Consider the following 17,700-nt stretch of genomic DNA (forward strand, 5'->3'; position numbering starts at 1 on the left):
GAGGTTGGAGCTACAGAGAGATGGAGCCTGGGCTTCCTGCTTTCTCCACAGTGCTGAGCAGGGAGTGCAGAAAGGATGGTACAGCTCCTTGGGTTGAGTTATTTGCCATCTTCCCTTGCCTCATTGTGCCCCTGACAAAGCCATTACCGTGCCCATTTTACAGGTGGTGAGGCTGAGCCCATCAAGGGAAGTGATTTGCCCAAGGAAACATGGAGGTAGCAGGGCCAGGGCTCATTTTCCAAGTGGGGACTGGTGTCTGCACCTCTTGGAGCCACCTGCTGCAGTTTTGCCCGGGGGCAGATTCTGTTCCCTCCTTCACTAGGATAATCTAGAACTGGGTTTGTGAAAAGGCCAGAAGCTACAGGACTGAAGCCGACCCATGGATGGAAACAGGATGGTTTGAAACAGGCCAGCACCATCCTTCCCCAGAGCCTACAGAGGGACTGTGGAGAAAGTAAGTGAAGAGGAACCAGGGAACACCACAGAACCAGGGTCCATGGGGGCCGGAACTGCATTTCTTTCCCCAAACACAAAGCCTTGTACACCTCTGCCTGGAGTTCATGAATCAAGAGCACAGCTCACATAGCCCATCAATGTATTCTCTATGACATGCCAACATCTAATCTCATGACGGTGACAGGTAGGGACCGGTACAGGTTCACAAAGACTAACAGACTTGGGACAAAATTCAAGATCAGGGCTCCCATATGTGGCTTATCATCTTTTTTTTTTTTTTTTAATCTTTATTTTTGAGAGAGAGAGAAAGAACAAGTGGGGGAAGAACAGAGGGAGAGGGAGACACAGAATCTGAGACAGGCTCCAGGTTCTGAGCTGTCAGCACAGAGCCCAATGCGGGGCTCAAACTCATGAACCATGAGATCATGACCTGAGCTGAAGTCATACGCTCAACCAACTGAGCCACCCAGGCATCCCTTATCATCTTGAGGATGAACCCTGATAGCCAGGCATCAATCTCTTCACAAACAGGCCCATGCCTGCTGCTGAACCTTTCAGAAAATGAGGATAACTAAAAGCACATACTTCACAGGGCTGGGATTGTTGCATGATCACGTTCCTGCACATAAGACATGTAAAAAAACGGAGTGCCCAGCATTTACCAGGCACTCAAAATGTCAGCTGCATCTTAACTCTCAGGGTGCAACTCATTGTCACCTCCACACTCATTCTAGGCAGAGATTACAAATTATGATTCCCTTGTCCTTAAAGCATTTTGGTCTGCTTGCTCTCCATCTGCCTGGCCTAGATGCCCCTTCTGCACACACCTGCATCCTACTTGAGCATTGTCCTGGGTACCACGAAGGTGCCAAGAAATCTGTTCAAACATGTTACCTGCCCCCAGAGAGTTTACTTCTAGGAGACAATGTTAAAACTAATGTGAAAATGGTAGAAAAGCCAGGAACATGGGGAAATTAAGTGACTTAATTTTAAATCAGAGTTTAAAACAACAGAAGAGTTCACGCCCTGTATGCAACTACGAAGTAAACTGAACAGACAGTAATTGCTCTCATGTTTCAGACGAGAGAAAGAGCACCTCAGGCTGGGGGCGAGGGAAGGGTTGGAGGAGGAAGCACTATTCGAGCTGAGTCTGGAAAAACAGCCAGGATTAGGGGAGACGGAGAAGGGAGAGGCTGCTGCCAAGTGGGGTGTGGACTGGGGTGAAAGGAGGCAGCACCACCCCCCACCCTGGCACTGAGAGCTCCTGGAGAGCAGGACTTGGGGCTTGTTCCCCCCACACCCTTACTGCAGGGATGCAGTGGGGACAGTGTGTGACATGAATGGGCAGATGCCATGGAGCCGGGGGACTGAGACACTGAGCAGCCAGGACAACGCTGAGCGCTTTCTGCAGCTCTCCCGGACTAGGGGACCATCTGTCCCCCTCACCCCTTCACCCCTTCGCTGGCTCATTGGGTACCCAGCCCCTCCTGTCCTCTGTGCTTTCCCCTGGCGTACCCTGGAAAGTAACAGCACCCACACAGGAGAGACCCGTGTCCCTTCAATGGGCTCTATTCATACACACAGAGCCCCTTTCCCACTGCTCAGTGCAGATATTCTGTGACCCTCAAGAAGTGCCATACCTTCTCTGGACCCCATTCAAAGGCCTGACACTGCCCTGAAGGGCATACTAAGGTGTAGGCACACATCCTGGCAATGGGAAGGGGAGACAGCCTCAGCCTTGGGCAAATGTCCTCCTCTCCACACTTCTGGAAACATCCTAGGAAGAAAAGGAAAAAAAAAAAAAAAAAAAAAAAGCCCAGACTAAGGCTGACAGGTGGATGGATCTCCTGGGTTCATTCAGTTCGCTGAGCTGGCTTGCCCTCCTCTTCTGGAAGTTCATACAGGCCCAGGGGACTCTGTAAGAAACCAGGCCCCTGCTCTGATGCTGAAGCATCAGACAGAAATTTGGGGCAGGGCTTTTCTAGGGGAACATCTCAGTGTGTTTAGGCCAGCAGGTACTCCATGGAAGATCCGTATGCAACGAGGATGGAGATCATGCTATTGACATCTTGCTCCAGAGGTCTGAAGTCCGGCTGTACACCTACAGCTTGCTCCTGGGGTGGAGATCACACAGTCCACCTCTCACTTCGGGCCTCCACAGCCTGTACCAGGCCTTCACCCAGGATGGCAAAGTCCTCCAGGATCGCTTCTACATTGGGCACCATCACCAGCTCCCCACTTTGAGACACCACCATGTGCCCCTTTATGTTGGATGCCTAGGGGAACCAGAGAAATATGGACTGAGGTGTCACAGAGGCACACCCAGAGACACCAAGCCGGGTGGGGGTGGGGAGCAGTAGCAGTAGTAGTAGTAGAGATCGACACACAAGACACATGCTTCACACCTGACCCATGCAGTCTGCCACATACAGACATGCATGCCCACATGGAACCACATGAACACACTTGGGAACAACACTTATCATCAGCCAGCACACCTTGAAGGGTTGGGGCTGGAAGCTGGTAGGCTTCCAGAGAACACCAATCACCTCTCCACCATGCTGGTCATAAAAGAAAAGGGCCAGGTCCCCAAAGGCCTCCTGGGAAAGGACAGGACATAGATAATATTACACATAGACATCTGAGAGTCACCTCCATGGCCCCAGCTTCACCTGGAAGCCCCCTCCCCAGGTTTAGTCAGCCCTTTAGGACCTACCCTGAGCTGTGCCAGATAAAGCTGAGGAGGATCGTAGCCCAGCACAGGCATCAAGGACGAGGGCCCTGGCTCATTGAGCAGGCCACGGCAGAAGGAGGCAGCTGGTGAGTCCACGGCTTGGCGGTGCCGGGGGATGTGGCGGGGAGACAGGCGGATCAACACATCATACATATCCAAGGGTGGCCGGAACACTGTCTGAGGGAGTACCGTAGTGCCCACTGGGAGTTGGGAGCTGGACCACAAAGCCTTCCACATGCCCACCTTGGTTCCCTCCTTCCCTTTTGTCTGACCCCCCCATTAGGGGCCCAAATGTTCATCTGAAGGTGGGAACATCAAGCCCCAGTTGGTGTCAGCCAGCTTCAATCTGTCAGGAGGAGCACAGGCTACAAGTGTGAGGCCTGGATAGAGCCAGGGCCCTGGTTGTCCTGCAGGTTCCACCACTGCCAGGCACCATGGGCAGTATCAATGCCTTCTGTGGATTCAGTCTTGCCAAACAAGAGGGCTGAGCATCCTGTGAGAGCCCCTATAGCTCCAGATTCCCAATGTTCAAAGACAGAATCCCTAGAACCCGAGTCACTCTTGGTCAAGGGCTTACCCTGATGTCCCCAGGCCCCCGGGGATCCATTAGCTGCTTCTCTAGGACAGGCAAGGCCTCGGCTGCCAGGACCACAAGCTGCTGTAGGATCTGAGGGGATACACACAATCAAATACATCAAACCTGAGTGTGGGTCTTTCTTAGCTCATGCTGGGCCTGCTTTCTCCTTGGGGGAGAAGACCACAAATTTAGAGGTAAGGATGGGATTGAACCTGGGGTGATGGTCCATCCTGTGTCCATACAGAGTTTTTACGATCCTGGGGGGTAAGGATGACCATGACCGGGAGTTGTCTCCGAGCTGCCAGGAAGCCACTGCGGATCTCCACCTGCTCTTCCACTGTGAACAAGAGGGGGTCCTGGGTCAGCCTGCCCCCTTCCCCAGCTCTACTACCCCAGATCTTCCTACTGTACACCCAACAGCTGCCCATCACAGGGATTTTCCAGTGCCCCTCCCCCAAAGGACAAAGGCAATGTAAAGGACACCATGTTTGCCTCAATTGGGTGGGGCGTTAAACTCTCAGCCTCAGCCCAAAGGCAGAATTTTCCACTGCCTGGCACCCCATTCTAGTTTCCGGGCCGACACAAGCTGAGGCCTGCCCCTGACCCCCTTCCCACCCTATGCTCCCACACACCTGGGGAATTAGGAAGCTGACACCCTCCTCTCTGCTTGGACCAGGAACTCCTCATGTTACAGATGAAAATCATCACCCCCACTCACCAAGAAGTCTGGACATCTATTCTAACCTGGGCCCTTCCCTGATCCCCACAAGACTTCTCACTTGGTGTTCAGGGTCCCCCTTCTACTCTCCTTTCCCCTTCACAGCCCCCACCAGGTAGCTTGTTTACCACCCCGGTCCATTCTGTTTCTGAGCATCATAGGAACAAACCATAGCTCTATAGCCTTAGAGCTCCCTAAAGCCTTGACTGGGCCTCTTCCTCCTAGTAATTCCCTACCCCAAGGCATCAGGGTCAGGCACAGATATCTGGGAAGGGGAAACCACGAAAAAAGCCCTATCTAATAGACTGGCGTGGAAAACCCTTGTGTGCCCTATTGCTCTGCAATCCACAAAGGTTTTTTCTTGCAGGAGTCTGACCCCAGTCCTACCACTTACCAGTCAGCTCATTGTTGAGGTTGACAATAAGGGGGTTGTTCTTCCAATCAAAGGTTGATATCAACAAAAGGAACCGAAGGAAGCCCACCTGGGGGGAGCTGAGAAGAAGGAATGAGCAAAGGGTCTGGGCCCAACCACACATCCCAGGGCTTTCCCCACGGCCTAGACAGTCTAGACCCCTCAGCATGGATGGGGGTGGGAGGTGTCTTAGAACCTCTTCTGTCACTTTTTTTAGCTACCCTTTCCCATTTGGACTGAAGGTATAGCCTAAGGGACGACAACTGGCCCCAAGGGGAACTTTCTGGCTAGAGAAAAGATGGAGTTCGGAATCACCTGGGAGGGGTGAAGGGCTCAGGGTGCAGGAAAAGAGCAGCAACCACCAGGTCCAGGCTCTCATCGGTGAGCCCCTCACCCAGAAGCTGGGCGCGCACCCACCGCTTGGCCAGCCGTGCCACACCTGAGAAGGCTGGGTGCTGCTGCTGGAGTCTGTCGGGGGAAGAGGGAAGTGGCAATGAGACTCAGGCACTCAGGGCCCAAGAAGAGTATTTCTGCTCTACCACCACTATTTATTCAACCTTTACCCAAAGTTGCCCTCTGAACAGAATCTCACATGCCCCTAACTAACACCCCAACAGATCAGTCCTATAAAATTCCCATTTCAGGGGCGCCTGGGCGGTGCAGTCGGTTAAGTGTCTGGCTCTTGACTTCGGCTCTGGTCATGATCTCATGGTTCTGTGAAATTGAGCCCCACATCAAGTTCTGTGCTGACAGCACAGAGCCTGCTTGGGATTCTCTCTCTCTTCCTCTCTCTAAAAAATGAATACATAAACCATGGTATAAATTTATACCAGGTGGCCTCCCAGAGAGACAGGTGGCCAGGAGAGCAGAATAGAAGCAGGCAAGGATCTACAGACAGAAGAACCTATGCAGGTGGCCATACCCATGCAAGGCACTGGTGAGCAGGGGCAACTGCCTTGTGTCCCTCTCAAGGCGGAGGGAGGCAGGCGTGTCCCTCAATGAGATCATCCCCTCAGGGCTCCGCATTTCCCTCAGGATCTGGGGCTCCCGCTGATAGGCCACACGAATCCGGAATACAAACCCATCCTGTTCAAAGAGGGTATGGGATGGGAGACACGTGTCAGCATGGGACACCCTAACACCCTGTGCCCTCCCTCTCTGGGGAATCCCTACCCTACACCAGTCTAACCTTGAGGACATCAGTGTGCACGGCTGTGGCACGACACTGCAGCCCATGCTGTTGGGTCAGCAGCTCCGCCAGGCGCAGCTGGAAGGCAGCTCGGACCCGGCGTATGGCCTCAGCATCCTGTGGCCACTGACCACTGCCTTCCAGATGACATACCACTAGGAAGAAAAGAGGTTTCAAGACTGCAGCATGGAGTGGGAACAATTTCTCTCATCCCCTCCCAAGAGGATCCTCACCAGTCATGGGCTCCACATAGGCTGGACAGGGCTTGTCAGGCCGAGGCAACAGCGAGGCCTGCTCTCGCAAGTGATCGTAGAAGGAGTAGGCTGGCCGGACTGGGGTTGGTGGGAACACCTATGGAAGATGCAGGGCTGAGGTAGGGGCTCAGGACTGAGAAAGTGAACACAGTCAGGAGTCGGAAAGGGGAATACTGGAGGAACGGGGTAGAGACCAGGAATCGCTAAGCAGAAAAGGCTTCCTGCCACCTTCCACCTCACCTCAGTGTAGCGCAGTACTGGATGAGCTCCCTGCACAGCAGACACAGTCAACGGGAGACCTTCCAGCCCCCACAGGAGGCGGCTGAGGTCATCGTAGCAACGCACTGCTGCTGCCAGGGCTTCCTCACCTGTGCTGGAGGTCTGAGAGGGAGAACACAGTCAGTCAGGAGGCCAGGACCCTACAGAACCCCACCACCACCCAGGATTTTGCCACAGCTCAGGCTGCTGCAGAGCCAGCACCCCCTCTGCTGGACACTATGAGAAGTGCAGCCCGGCTGAGGCGTGCTCTCCACCCCCTACCTAATCTGGCCACACAAGCTACTCTGCAACCCCTAGCCTTAACCCTTAGCCCTGACCCATGACCCTTACCTCTTTTGGGCTTTGGATCAACGCGTCCAGAAGGCCCCCCACATAGTGGACACAGGTATCTGGGATGTCGGCATGGCTGGGAAAGGGGCAGAGACTCAGTGTGGGCACTGAGGAATATGGAGAATGCTGCTGGACATTCACTGCTCAGCCCAAAGCCTGGGCCAGACCCTCCTAAAAGGCTCCCCAACCCACCGGTGCTTCCCAGCATCCAGATGCTAACACTCACAGTGCCAAGAGATGGGTGACCACCTGGTGGGGAATAAGGCGCTTCTGGGCCATAGAGGCTGCCTCCCAGACCACAGCTTCCCGAATGGCTCCATCCTGGAAACGCCGAAGCTCTGAGCGAAATCCCCAGAACTGGCGGAAGTCAGCAGCCTGAGGAAAGGCAATGGGTGGTGGAAGAAATCAACAAAGATGGGCTTTATCAGAAATCCCCAACAGGACTCAATCCAGGTGGCATGAGGACGATCCACCCTACTCCTGCCAGTGCACGGCTTGGAGTTCCCAAGACAGAGCCAAATCACCCCCCAGAACCCCACAGCTCCTCACCTCGGGCTGGTTGGCTTCCGGACCCAACTCAAGGACACTGGTCAGCCCCTCAGGCCGGAGGAGCAATCCTAGGGTCAGGGTCCCAGAGTCTCTGTGCTTCGGTGGATCCTGGCTAATGTCCCACTATAGGGTGTAAAAAGGCTGAGTTCAAGCCAAGAATGCCCCAGCTTGACCTGGAAATCCAGTTTCCAACTAGGTAGAAAGATCTAGCTAGAGGGATGGTGTGTCTTTTGTATTCCCTGAGACCCTAGATCTAGTCCTCCTTAAACCCACAAACTCCCTACCCCACAGCACCTCACCTCTAAGACTGGGGGCCGAGAGTGGGCCAGCAGGTGAAGGCGGGACCCCAGACCCTGCTCCAGGAGGGTGGTCAGTGAGCCCAAAGCAGCTGAAACATAGTCCCCACCAAGATCCTGCAGCTCTGGCCACAGCTTTAGCCGGTGACATGCTGCCTGCAGGCGACTCAGTGGATGGAGACTAGAGGGACAAAGAGACAGAATGAGGTACTGCTGACCCCAAGTACCACCCCCTCCCCAAAACCAGGAACATCTGAGCACTTCTGCCCCACCACTGTAGCTACAGGGAAAAAGAACCCACTGACATAGCCTGTCAGCCATAAACTTACTGCAAGACGTGGTCAAAAGCCCGGATCATGGGTTTGGGAGTCATCAGCAAAAACTGGAATCCATCATCAGCTCTGCTGTCCAGCAATGCCATAGACAGCCGTGCCTCATGCTGTACCTGGGGCCACAGGGTAAGCAAGGAACTCACATGTGAGATTATCACCACTATAGCCCTCCCTTCAGTGACCTGAGGGCTCAGACCAAGAGACATGCCTGACCTAAGTTCTTTGGAGAAGAGTTTCTGGGGTTCTGTTACTGGTAGAAGGGACACAGTCTGGACTGGGACACCTGGGGAATCCAGGAATGGGGAACCATTGGTACCTGGTGGTAAGTAGAGGCAGTGACATCAGCACAGAGGTTGAGACAGCCTGAGGAGTCCAGGAAGACAACAGAGAAGGCCTGATGGAAGTCAGCCAGGGCCGGCTTGGAGGCATAAAAAAGAAGCCAGTCAGGGTTGAGGCCTTACCTTCAGGCCTCCTTGCCCAGCCCCAGCCCTGCCCCACTCACCAAGGAGGGATCTGAGCTGAGACATAAGCTGATCCCATTGACTGTCAAATCTGTGGTGGCTGAAGTGAGCCAGAGAAGATGGGTGTGTCAGAAGGTATCCTCCTCCCTGGGGACCCAGCACTAATGACACTCTCCCTCCTCCCTGCCTCCAGAATTCAGTTTGCTCTTCTGTCTTATGTTAAGAAACTGAATGACCCTTGATAGGATGAGAGGATTCACAGGATGAGTAGAACCCTTGGCCTTTCTGAATCTAGCCACCTTACCCAGAAACTGCAAGACGCTTCTCAGGACCTGGTAGCCACTCATGGTGGTGTGGATCTTGCGTGTGGACACAAGGAAGGCAACCAGCATGGAGACAAGGAACCCACTGAACCCTCCCAGGCCCTGAAAAAGAGATGGAAACAGAGAGGCCCAAGCTCAGAGCCAACCTGCCACTCAGTGAGGCAGGGAAGCTGGGCCACTCCCAACTCACCTTGTCCAGTTCCCGCTGCCGCAGCCAGACCTTCAGAAGTGCTACGCCATCCTTCAGCCCCAAGGCTGAGCCCAGCACAGTTGACAGCAGCTGCACGTGAGACTCAAGGGCCATGTCCTGCAGAACCCATGTATTATAGTGGGGGGTGGGAGGCTCTGGGCTACCTGTGGGGGAGGGGAAGCCATGAGAAGAGAAATCCTCACAACACTCTTCCCTTCAGCTCCACCTTGACACGAGTGCCTGCTCACCATCCCCTGGGGGACTCTGCCCTCGGTACCAGGCAGAGCGCACATTGTTCTTAGATGGCAGCAGGCGGCACGGGCGGAAGAAGTCAGGTGGAGGGCATGGATGCAGACGTACAGTGACCAGGCGCTCATCCTTCCCTGGGGGAGACAGGGAGTGCTGAGATCCTTCCAGGTGGGCCTCTGTGCCACCCTCCTCCTACCTGAGGGTACCGGGTACCATGCCCTCCCACTTCAGAATCTGAGGTCTTTGTACCTTCCCCCTCAAACCTGAGGCCTAAGCCTCTCACCTTGGACTTGAGGCCCCATCCCCCCCCCCCACCACTGAATTTGTCACTCCATACTGTGCCTTCAGCCCAGTATGTCCCTCCCACCATGTGGCCGAAGTAGGAGCGAGGGTTTCAGGTGGCATCCATTGGTGTAAGAGAAGCGAACACTGCCAAAGAAGGGGTCTTGGCCCAGGTGGTGAGCTAACTGGGCCAGGTAGAGAGCACGCTTGCGGAAGTAGCGCTGGTTCAACCCATCCTTGTCCTGTAGGAGCTCCTGGAGAGGGTCAGAAAAGAGAGAGATGCCCAGGCACTTAAATGCTTTTTGTTAGAGAGCTTGCAGGCCAAGATGAAGCCAAGGTGAGTCACAGTTTAGAAACCTCAGGGAGTTTTGCTGGCCAGAGTGCCTGAACCAGGGCCAACAACACCATATCTAGTTCTCAGATGACGAAGGCAAAGTTCCAAAGGGCAGCAACTGGCCCAAAGGCACATTTAAGCTGCCCTCAAGATGATAGCAGTGATCTCTCTTTTGATTTCGAGTTCAGATTTCAATCCCCTGGCAAGTGGCAGGTGGGAAAGAAAGACCCAAGAATTTGTAGGTGGTGAAGCAGCAGTCTCTCCATTCCCCAAACTCTGGACCTCACCTTGGGCATGGTCACTGCCATATCCACATTAATGTCCGGCCGGACGCAGGTACCCAGAAGGTAGCTGCCCACAACAGTGACCTGGGCTGGAGGCAGGAAGCAGAAAGAGCCCTTCACAGTATAGGGCACTTGGTGGAGGGGTACTCGAATCCCAGCTGGGAGCCAGGTCTGGTCAGTCAGCTGTGGGGACAGAGACAGTGATACATATTATTTGACTGCCTCCCTGACATATCCCCTTGGTGTCTAGTAGACATGTCAAATTAAACATAACACATTTGAGGGGCACCTAGATGGCTAAGTAGGTTTAAGTATCCAACTCTTGATTTTGGCTAGGTCATGATCTCGTGGTTCATGGGTTTGAGCCCCACATCAGGCTCTGTGCTGAGGGCATGGAACCTGCTTGGGATTCTCTCTCACTCTCTCTCTCTGCCCCTCATCAACTTGTGCATGCATGCTCTTTCTCAAAATAAATAAATAAACTTTAAGAAAATAAAAACAAAAATAAACACATCAATACATTTGAAGTCAAACTCCCAGTCTTTCTGTAAACACATCCTCTCCATTAAGGCAACTTCATTCTAGTTGCTCAAGCCCAAAACATTTAAATCACCTGAACTCATCTCTGTTAAAAACATCCATTTCACTTTTAAGAACATCCAGACACTAACCACCTCTACTTCTCTATCCTAGTCTGAGATGCCACCATTTTCCAGTGGATCACCGCATAATAGGTTTCTAGCTAGTCTCCCTGATTTTATCTTTATCCCCTTCCCTTCTACCTTTAACACAACAGCCTGAGTGAATTACATTCTTAAAAATTATCAAGGACCCTCAAAGAGCTCTTTTTACGTGAGTTATATCTATACTTACTGTATTAGAAATTAAAATGAGGAATTAAAAAAAAATTATTACTTTTTTTTTAACTTAAATTTTAGTTAGTTGACATACAGTGCAATATTGGTTTCAGGAGAATTCAGTGATTCATCACTTACAACACTCAGTGCTCATCACAAGTGTCCTCCTTAATACCCATCACCCATCTAGCCTATTCCCCACCCACGTCCCTCCATCAGCCCTCAGTTTGTTCTCTATCATTAATCGTCTTTTGTGGTTTGTTTCCTTCTCTTCCTCCCCCCACCCCCGCCATTCTCATATGTTCAGCTGTTTTATTTCTTTTTTTACTAAAAAAAATTTTTTTTAAATGTTTTATTTATTTTTGAAAGACAGAGAGACAGAGCACAAGCAGGGGAGGCGCAGAGAGAGAGAGGGAGACACAGAATCCAAAGCAGGCTCCAGGCTCTGAACTGTCTGCACAGAGCCTGATGCAGGGCTCAAACTCATGAACCGTGTCATCATGACCTGAGCTGAAGCTGGATGCTTACCCGACTAAGTCATCCAGGTGCCCAACACTTGTTTTATTTCTTAAATTCCACCTATGAGTGAAATCATATGGTATTTACCTCTCTGTTTGGCTTATCTCACTTAGCATACTACATTCTAGCTCCATCCACGTTGTTGCAAATGGCAAGGTTTCATTCTTTTTGATGGCTGAGTAATATCCCATTGTATATGTATACCACATCTTTATCCATTCATCATTCAATGGACATTTAGGCTCTCTCCATAGTTTGACTATTGTTGATAATGCTGCTATAAACATTGGGGTGCATGTACCCCTCGAATCTGTATTTTTCATCCTTTGGATAAATACCTAACAGTGCAATTGCTGGATGGTAGGGCAGCTCTGTTTTTAGTTTTGTGAGGAACCTCCACACTGTTCTCCAGAGTAGCTGCACCAGTTTGCATCCCCACCAACGGTGCAAGAGGGTTTCCCTTTTTCCACATCTTCACCAACACCTGTTGTTTCTTGTGTTATTAATTTTAGCCACTCTGACAGGTGTGAGGTGGTATCTCATCATGGTTTTGATTTGTATTTCCCTGACAATGAGTGATGTTGAGCATCCTTTCATGTGTCTGTTAGCCATGTGGATATCTTCGTTGGAAAAGTATCTATTTATGTCTTCTGCCCATTTCTTAGCTGGGTTATTTGTTTTTTGGGTGTTGAGTTCAGTAAGTTCTTTATAGATTTTGGATACTAACCCTTTATCAGATGGGTCATTTGCAGATACCTCCTCTCATTTCGTAGGCTTTTAGTTTTGTTGATTTTTTTTTTCTTTTTTTTAGAGAGAGAGTGTGTGAGCAGGGAAGAGGGGAAAACAGAGACAGAAAATCTTAAGCAGGCTCCATGCTCAACACGGAGCCTAACACAGGGCTCGATCCCACGACCTCAGGATCACAACCTGAGCTGAAATCAAGAGTCAGACATTTAACCGAGTGAGCCACCCAGGTGCCCCTGAGTCAACTTTTTAAAAATGAAGCTAGATCACATCACTGTTACACCAAAAAAAACGTCCCATCAGTGGTTCCTCTTTTTACCCAGAGCAACAGGCAGTCCTTGTTTCGGTTTAACGAGGCCCTGAGTGAAATGCCTCCTTCCTCCATTGCCTTTTTGAACTCGTGTCCTTCTATTTTCCCCTCATTTAATCCAAGGAACATACCAGATTTACTACTGCCTTTGAACCTTTGTGTTGACTATTCCTTCCTTAGATATCTACATGGTTGACTCACTTCCTCCAAATCATCAGACTACTGTCACTTCAATGAGGCCTACCTCAACTACCCTATTTAAAATTGCAAACCACTCCCACCCTCTGATATTCCCACAATCCCCTTACCTTGCCCTACTTTCTCCTTTTTCCAGTGTTTACCATTTACTAATATTGCCACTCAGTTTACTCATCATGTTTATTGTCTACTATCTATAAGTCCAACACTAGAAAGTAGGCTGCTTTGTTCACCGATGTATCCTAAGAACACAGCTAATGCAACGAACATAAATGTTTGCTGAACAAATGAACACATGGTTGACTGTACTTCCAGTTGAACCTCCTGGCAGTGAAAATGAGCTCCCTAGGACCCCACGCCCTCTGGAGAAGAGCAAGGCCTTGTTTCAGAGGCCTACACTGAGGACCTCTCCTGGACTTCCCAGTTCTTCACTCTACCTGCATTACCTGTGTCTTAGGAGTTGAGGGCACCTTCAGGACTCGCTGGTTGACTTCCCGTAGGAAAGCATCGATCCGCTCCTTCTTCTTCTCCGACAACCTTACTTCCTTTAGTAGCTCCTCTACCTGTAAGAAGAGATAGGGGTGAGTTCTTCAGCCTCAGGGTTCCAGGACCATCCCTCTAACCCAAGCCCCAGCCACCCAGTAGTACCTGCAAACGAAGCAAGCTAGAGTGGAACAGACTCTCAGTCTCCCGAAGGCGGTTTAGCTCCTCATTGGTAGGCTCCTTGTACAGTTCTGCCTGGCTAAGCTTCACTGGCTGCAGGAGACTCTCCACTGGAGACCCAACCAAGGTACACTTCTTAGAGTACTCCTTCTTTCCTTCCTGGCATGTGTCTTCCAGAGCTAGTTCCATCACCTGTGGCCAATGAGAAGAGAAGCCAGTGTGAGGTCAAAGGTGTGTAGCATGCACTGCCTAAAATGCCACCATGATAGGACATGGATAAATGCTTCACAGGCTCCTGTTCACTCTTTTGAACGGAAGTCAGACTGCAAAACCCGGGATTATCATTACTTGGAAGAACATTACTGAGCTCTAGTCTTAAAACTCCTGAGTTGAGGGTTCCCTGTCTATTTGACAGCACAAGCATGGAGCTTGGCTTGGAGCTGGAAGGGGTAGTAGTTGACTGAGCCCTGACCTAAACAATGCCTGAGCTCCTTGTATTTCCAGATACCACGCATCAGGAATCTTCCTCTTTTGCTGGGTTTGTCCTGGGAATTCACAAATGCCATCTCCACTCTTGCTCTATCCAAATCCTGCCAGGCTCTAACCTGCCAGCAATCCCTGACTGTAGATTACATCCGTATACATTAAGTGGTCAGTGCTGGAAAGAGCTAAAACCTACTGCCTCAGGAAAATATACTCAGTAAACCATCCAATCTTCAGTAATCCCAGAAGAAAATGTACACTTGAAGGAAATCAAGGTTTCACAGGTAGTATGCCTACTCTGTCAGCAGGCATGCACACCCTCCACACCCTGGTCTGCAGAATCCTAAACCTTCTTCCCTACAGCCATGGGCCCCGCCTCTACCCCACAGTCCTACACTGGAGAGAGCCTTACTGGAGGGCTCCAGAAGAACCACCATGTGCCCTCCGTTACAGCGGCGAGCACAGAACTAGGCACAAGAGGTCAGATCTCATCCAATGACAAGAAAGAGAACCTGGTCGGGGAAATGACCGACGTCACAGAGCTTTCGAAGGAGTGAGCTCAGTAAACTTTATTGCTGCTATCCAAATAACGCCAGGTTCCCCCTGGGTCTGTCTCGGTGCGCCAGACTGGCAACATGGGGGAATAAGGCTCCTCCAGAAGGGACGGCCATCCTGTCCCTCGTCGGCGAGCTGTCAGGCTCTGCCACCTCTTGCACGTAGAACATTCCTCCCTCCCAGATGGCTCACCCACCTCCGGGTCCCCAGCAGCTGCCCGATGTTGCACTCCCGCAGGGGCCGGCCCCATCACTCGGAGTCCAGGTCTTGCTCACGCACTTTGGTTCAAAGCCCACGTGCTCGGCACTTCTTCCCACCCTGGCTGAATTGCTGAACCCCCGCCACAGACCTGCTGAAATCCCGCCACAGAATTGCTGAACCCCTCCACAGAATAACCGAAGCCTCACAACAGAACTGCCGAAGGCTTGCAGCAAAGTCACCGTACCCAACGGGAAACTTCCCGCACCCAGCAGTAAACTTCCCGCACCGCGTGGGGACTACTCTCGTGCCGCAGGACTCCGCCCAGCTCCAGAGCCATTGGGTGAGTGCCCGATGAGTCGCTGGCGATTGGTATCTGTCACTCTCCAGGACCGCCCATCGTGGGGGAGGAGCCAAACAGTGTTCTCCGATTTACGGTCTCTTTGCGACGCCAGACCGGAAGCCTGCCTGTAGTTTAGCGGTCGCTTGCTTTTCCTTATTTCCGCCGCTTGCGTCGAAGGGGGAAGGGCGGAGCTAGTTTGGGCACTTGGGATTGTTTATTTATACCAGTGGTTTCTATCCTTTTTTTCCATCCACCACATCGTCTCAGTTGTGTCGGTTTTGTCAATTCCACCTCCAAAATATACCTTGAATTCGTTCATTCTTCACTGCCTTTAGTGCCAAGTTTAGTCCAAGTCACATCATCTCGTGCCTAGATTATAATACCTTTCTCCAGTTTATTATTAAATTTTCCAAATCTACCCCAAAATTGTAATATTAATATAATGAACTCTCATATATCCTTCACCTACCACCCATCATAACTTAGTGATAATGTTTTGTCGGATTTGTCTTGTCTTTTAGGTATTTACATACTGTTTTGCAGAGCCACTTAAGAATTAGTTGTGCACATCCCTGAATACTTAGGCATTGATCTACCAAGAAGAAGGACTAATCATAGTCCAGTTATAAAATTCAGAAAATTTAACCTCTATCAGTACTATTCAAATTTTGCTGATTATCCCAATAATACCCTCTACATAGTAGTATTTTATTTCCTGATGTAAGAGCATGCATCAATTTGGTTGTCACGTTTCTTTTCTCACTCTTAATCTGGGATATTTGCTGAGCTCTCCATTTTTTGGTCTTTTATGACAACATTTTTGAAGAGTATAGGACAGTTTTATTCAATAGCTTTTTTTTATTTGAGTACAATATATATGTATATGTGTGTATGTGTATATATAATTATAGATGTATGTACAATGTACACAAAAATTACATATATACACATATGCATATATAATTCCATACATACATATATAATCACACATATATGATTATATATACATCTGATTATGTATATACATATGTATACATGGAGGAATTACATAAGGTAATTCTTCCTAATTACATAAGGTTTGAATATGTATAAACCAAACATACCCATGTTACCAGCTTCCAGAAAAGCAGAACATTTCCTGAACCTTTAGACTCTCCCCTCATTCTACCATCTAGTCATCACGCCTCAAGAGTAACTACTATCCTGACTTCTAATAGTACCGACTAATTTATGCAATAGCTTTTAAAGGAATTTTTCACAAGAGTGGTCTTGTCCTTCTTCAATCCATTTCCATGTAGTTGCCAGAATGAGTGTCTTGAAACCATCATTCTCTCATGTCACTTTCCTCTTAAAAACTCATCATTCATATTAAATACGAATTTTAATAAAACCTCAATCAGTATGGTCCTTCACTGGCCATGCCATCCTTTTTCTTGATACTCCACCCTTGGAAAATAAAGAACTTAATGTTCTTTTTCTTTTTTAATTTTTTAAAGTTTATTTTTGAGACACAGAGCATGAGCAGGGGAGGGCAGAGAGAGGGAGACACAGAATCTGAAGCAGGCTCCAGACTCTGAGCTGTCTGCACAGAGCCCAACATGGAGCTTGAACTCACAAACTGCCAGATCATGACCTGAGCCAAAGTCAAACGCTCAACTGACTGAGCCATCCAGGTGCCCCAAGAACTTATATCATGTTCTTTCACATCTCAGAGACTTGAGCCAAGCTGTTTGCTCTGCCTGGAACACTTTTTCTCGACTTTTTCTCTGCTTCAGTTATCAGCATAAGTATCACATCTTTAATTAGGCCTTCCTGATAATCTGATCTGAAATATGTTTTTCCTTATCTCATCATCCCATTTGTTTCTTTTTAGCACTTTTTTTTTTACAATTTTTTGATTGTTTATTAGTTGTCTCTTTGTTTTTGACTGTGAATCCATGAAAACAAGGACCACGTCTACATGGCCAATGCCTAGCACACTGCAAATACTCAGTGTTTGCTGAATGAATGAATGTGACCACTGTCAACCTTTATAGCCTTGTCTCTGACCATTGTTTCTGTCAAATTTTATGCCCCAGCCATATTGAACTACTTGGAGTTTCCCTAGTTACCTGGCTTTTTGTCCTGGGCCTTCAAACTTGCTGTCCTTTTTGCTCAGTGTCTTGATTGTTTTTTCCCCAGCTTTATTGAGGTATAACTATTGTATAACATTTTTTAAAGATTAAAAAAATTTTTTTAATGTTTATTTATTTTTGAGAGAGACAGAGCATGAATGGGGTAGGGGCAGAGAGAGAGGGAGACACAGAATCCGAAGCAGGCTCCAGGCTCTGAGCTGTCAGTACAGAGTCCGACATGGAGCTCAAACTCACGAACTGTGAGATCATGACCTGAGCCGAAGTCTGGCGCTTAACCGACTGAGCCACCCAGGTGCCCCTACATTTTTAAAAGATTTTTTAAGAGGTGTCTGTGTGGCTCAGTCAGTTAAATGTCTGACTTTAGCTCAGGCCATTATCTCACGATTCAAGCCCCATATAGGGTTCTCTGCTGTCAGCTCAGAGCCTGCTTCAGATCCTGTCTCCCT

General features: G+C 49.7%; 1 protein-coding gene across 2 annotated transcripts; it reads right to left on the reverse strand.

Annotated features, from left to right (window-relative positions):
* Positions 1–862: 862 nt before the first annotated feature.
* NOL6 (nucleolar protein 6) lies at positions 863–15,058 on the reverse strand. Of its 2 annotated transcripts, none has more exons than XM_047065471.1 (26): positions 14,928–15,058; positions 13,526–13,732; positions 13,324–13,440; positions 10,253–10,432; positions 9,717–9,885; positions 9,349–9,483; positions 9,101–9,264; positions 8,892–9,012; positions 8,629–8,687; positions 8,443–8,544; positions 8,124–8,239; positions 7,798–7,975; positions 7,499–7,621; positions 7,176–7,324; positions 6,950–7,025; positions 6,581–6,721; positions 6,320–6,437; positions 6,087–6,241; positions 5,820–5,983; positions 5,213–5,365; positions 4,880–4,977; positions 3,980–4,104; positions 3,768–3,857; positions 3,173–3,367; positions 2,955–3,056; positions 863–2,732 (listed from the first exon to the last, which is right to left on the reverse strand). In XM_047065471.1, exons 2-26 carry the CDS (start codon positions 13,727–13,729, stop codon positions 2,583–2,585), a joined length of 3,384 nt encoding a protein of 1,127 aa, XP_046921427.1. In that variant the 5' UTR covers positions 13,730–13,732; positions 14,928–15,058; the 3' UTR covers positions 863–2,582. The 2 variants fall into 2 exon arrangements, with proteins under 2 accessions (XP_046921427.1, XP_046921419.1); XM_047065463.1 differs by having other exon boundaries at positions 14,775–15,058.
* Between the last annotated feature and the right edge of the window lie 2,642 nt (positions 15,059–17,700).

The sequence above is a fragment of the Lynx rufus genome, unplaced genomic scaffold, assembly GCF_022079265.1.
Source record: "Lynx rufus isolate CCGP_SWC_20201006 ecotype Redwood Valley unplaced genomic scaffold, mLynRuf1.p SCAF_10, whole genome shotgun sequence".
Classification (NCBI taxonomy): Eukaryota; Metazoa; Chordata; class Mammalia; order Carnivora; family Felidae; genus Lynx; species Lynx rufus.